This window comes from Stegastes partitus, unplaced genomic scaffold, assembly GCF_000690725.1.
Source record: "Stegastes partitus isolate 25-593 unplaced genomic scaffold, Stegastes_partitus-1.0.2 Scaffold114, whole genome shotgun sequence".
Taxonomy (NCBI): domain Eukaryota; kingdom Metazoa; phylum Chordata; class Actinopteri; family Pomacentridae; genus Stegastes; species Stegastes partitus.
In genome coordinates, this window is record NW_007577845.1 from 839073 (window position 1) to 842498 (window position 3426).

Consider the following 3426-nt stretch of genomic DNA (forward strand, 5'->3'; position numbering starts at 1 on the left):
ACAAAGCCTGAAATGTGCTCACCTTGATGGGAGTGTACCATTTGGACTGTGGCGGGGGGTTGTAGATGGGAGGAGGTCTCGGCGGAGGTCTGCGAACAATCGGTTCGTCCTCGTCCTCCGGCAGAGTGACCACAGCGTTCTTGGCTTTCTCCAGCCGCGAGCCCTCCTCCGTGGATCCCTTCTGGCCCCAGCGGACCTACAGGAAGCCCAGACAGATGACCGACACCATAGACTCATCCAACTCAGCGATGCTTCACGTCTGTCTGAAACGTGTCTCATTTACCTCCATGCGTTTGATTCCTCCAGGACCTCGGCCTCCGTAGTACGAGGCGTCCACCGTCGGCCACTTGTGTTTGGGCGAAAGCTCCTCTTCTGGCTCCTTAAACAATAAAAGTTAGAGTTTAAGTTAAAGGACAGGTTTCCAGCATTTTTCAAATTGTATTCTATTAAATTTGTAAAACTAAATTACACGTCTGACGTCTGAACATGAAACAACAATGTCACGCTGAACATGCTGGATATTTAATCCACTTGCTCTCTCTGAGGACGTCTCTGATCTGGAGCCTCTGGCCTCACCGAGCCCCAAAATATTTATTGTTCTGTTCTATTGCTGCTCTCCATCTGCTGTCCTGCTATCCTGCTATCACCCCCACTGGGTTTTTTCTTTTTGGTTTCTTCCCACCGTTGCCGACTGCTCGCTCAGAGGGAGTCCAGAGACACTTTGGATTGTTGGGTTCTCTGTTTAAATTCTAAGATCTTCACCTTATGCAAGATGACATAAGTTGTGAACTGCGCTATACAAATAAAATTGAATTGAATTAAAAGCTGAAGGAAATGCTCAGGAGCTGCAGGACTATCAGTGGTTTCCAGGCCTACAAAGGCTTCTTCAAATCTCATGAAAATTTGCCAAATTTAACTTAATGTTTCATTAAATGTCTTGACACAGAGTTAAGCTTAAACAAAAGTATGTGTTGCACTATTATTAGCTTTTATTTTTGTTTAATTTTCAAAATTTGTTTTAACTTTTGTTTAGTTTTGTTCATTTCAGTTTAGTTTTTATCATTTAAAAATGTCTAGATTTGGTTTTTATGAGTTTCTGTATAAATTTTAGGAGCTTTTTTTCTAATATTATAAATAAAAATATTTCTTAGGAGATTAAAAAGTTTAGAATAAATTAGACTCACAGTCGTGTAGACAAACTTGTGCACTGAGGCCTCCTCATGTTTGTTCTGCTGACAAATGTAATTAAACTGACAAAGATTTAAACTAACAGCGACTTCATATGTTTATTTCATTTCATTTTAGTTTTGTACGTACACAATATTGCTTCGGGTAGTTTTCATTGTTATCTCACGTCCACTGTTAATAAACTAAATTAATTTTATTTCAATCAAATTAATATTTGTAGTTGTAAACGTGGTTCCAAACACGTTGTTCAGTGAAGAACACAACTTCTCAAACACAACCAGAGAACTGAAGCTCGACAGAATAAAATCTGCTCCAGCATGACTTCTGTCTCCCGTCCCATCGCCACCTACGCTCCCTCTGCTTTTACCCAAATGTGGATTTTCTCGCCTCTGTCGCTGCCAAGATGGCAACGTGTGGTGAAATTCAAACTTCAGCCTTCAAAACAGCCCTCGGGGGACCTGACGTCCTTCAGAAAATATGTTTTCAAAGATCTGGAGTCGACTCACAATGACAGGAGGTGGAGGAGGAGGAGGCCGGGATGGAGGGGGGTCTCTGATGACCTGCAACAAACAATAGGAAAGAAATAAGAGAGACGAAGAGGGCGACACAACAACAGCCAGTCATAGAACAACAAAAAGATCTAATATATGCTATATTTCAATATAAACTGAGATAAAAAATATCCCAGTTTTCGGGTTCCCACAAGGGCAGGATTAGAAAAGCAGAGTAACAACAACAATCATGTACAAAGATAGACGGTAAACTCACCACAGTGCAGCAAAGAGGCCAGAACCACCAGAGTAAAGCCAGGGCCAGCAGCAGCAGCAGGGCCAGCAGCAGCCACAGCACCCACAAGCCACTGGACTGCAAACAACACACACGGATCAGCTGCACACGTTGTTAATGAACCAGCAGGTGTGTTAATGGATCTTTAACTGATGTCTCTTATGTCATAATAGCATCGTATCATGACTGTTTGGATGCGAGGCAGCCCAGATCTACCAGCTCCCCTGTCATTATAAAGTCTGATACTCACACACGATGTGGCGTAGATGGTGATGGGACTGGAGATGTAGGACTTCCCATTGTTGAGGCTAATCAGCACTTCAACTGATCTGTAATCATCAAGCAGAAACCAAAAAANACCCTGGAGAGGATTGTGAAACGAAACCCATTCAAAAATGTGGAGGAGATTCACACAGAGTGGACTGCAGCTGGAGTCAGTGCTTCCAGAACCACCACACAGACGTATGCAGGACCGGGTTTCAGCTGTCGCATCCTTGTGTCAAGTCACTCTTGAACAAGAGACAGCGTCCGAAGCGTCTCGCCTGGGCTGAAGACACAAAGGACTGGACTGCTGCTGAGTGGTACAAAGTTATGTTCTCTGATGAAAGTAAAGTTTGCATGTTCTTTGGAAATCGAGGTCCCAGAGTTTGGAGGAAGAGAGGAGAGGCACAGAATCCACGTTGTTTGTGGTCGAGTGTAAAGTTTCTACAGTCAGTGATGGTTTGGGTTCCATGTCATCTGCTGGTGCTGGTCCACTGGGTTTTCTTAGATTCAAGGTCAACGCAGCTGTCTACCAGGAAGCTTTAGAGTACTTCATGCTTCCTGCTGCTGACCAACTTCATGGAGATGCAGATTTCATTGTCCAGCAGGACTTGGCACCTGCACACAGTGCCAAAGCTACCAGGACCTGGTTTAAGGACCATGGTATCCCTGTTCTTAATTGGCCAGCAGACTCACCTGACCTTAACCCCATAGAAAATCTATGGGCTATTGTGAAGAGGAAGATGCGATACGCCAGACCCAGAGCTGAAGGCCACTATCAGAGCAACTTGGGCTCTCATAACACCTGAGCAGTGCCACAGACTGATCGACTCCATGCCACGCCACATGGCTGCAGTAATTCAGGCAAAAGGAGCCCCAACTAAGTACTGAACGCTGTACATGCTCATACTTCTCATGTTCATACTTTTCAGTTGGCCAGCATTTCAAGAAATTCTTTTTGTATCGGTCGCAAGTAATATTCCAATTTTCTAGTATAGTAAATTTGGGATTTTCATTAGTATTCAGGTATAATCATCAAAATTAAGAGAAATAAACATTTGAAATACATCAGTCTGTGTCTAATGAATGAATATAATGTACAAGTTTCCCTTTTTGAATGGAATTACTGAAATAAATAAACTTCTTCATGATATTCTAATTATATGACCAGCACCTGTATACTTAGAGATG

General features: G+C 43.0%; 1 protein-coding gene across 2 annotated transcripts in view; it reads right to left on the minus strand.

Moving 5' to 3' along the window:
* LOC103354626 (anthrax toxin receptor 2-like) overlaps positions 1–3426 on the minus strand; it is an 18305-nt gene that overhangs the window by 2558 nt on the left and 12321 nt on the right. The window contains exons 11-15 of one of the 2 annotated variants that reach the window (XM_008278065.1): positions 2225–2303; positions 1957–2052; positions 1695–1748; positions 284–379; positions 23–196 (exon numbers count right to left, since the gene is read on the minus strand). In XM_008278065.1, the coding sequence (XP_008276287.1) occupies positions 23–196; positions 284–379; positions 1695–1748; positions 1957–2052; positions 2225–2303 (499 nt within the window). The remainder of the gene's footprint in view (positions 1–22; positions 197–283; positions 380–1694; positions 1749–1956; positions 2053–2224; positions 2304–3426) is intronic. The other variant, XM_008278066.1, reaches the window with a different exon arrangement.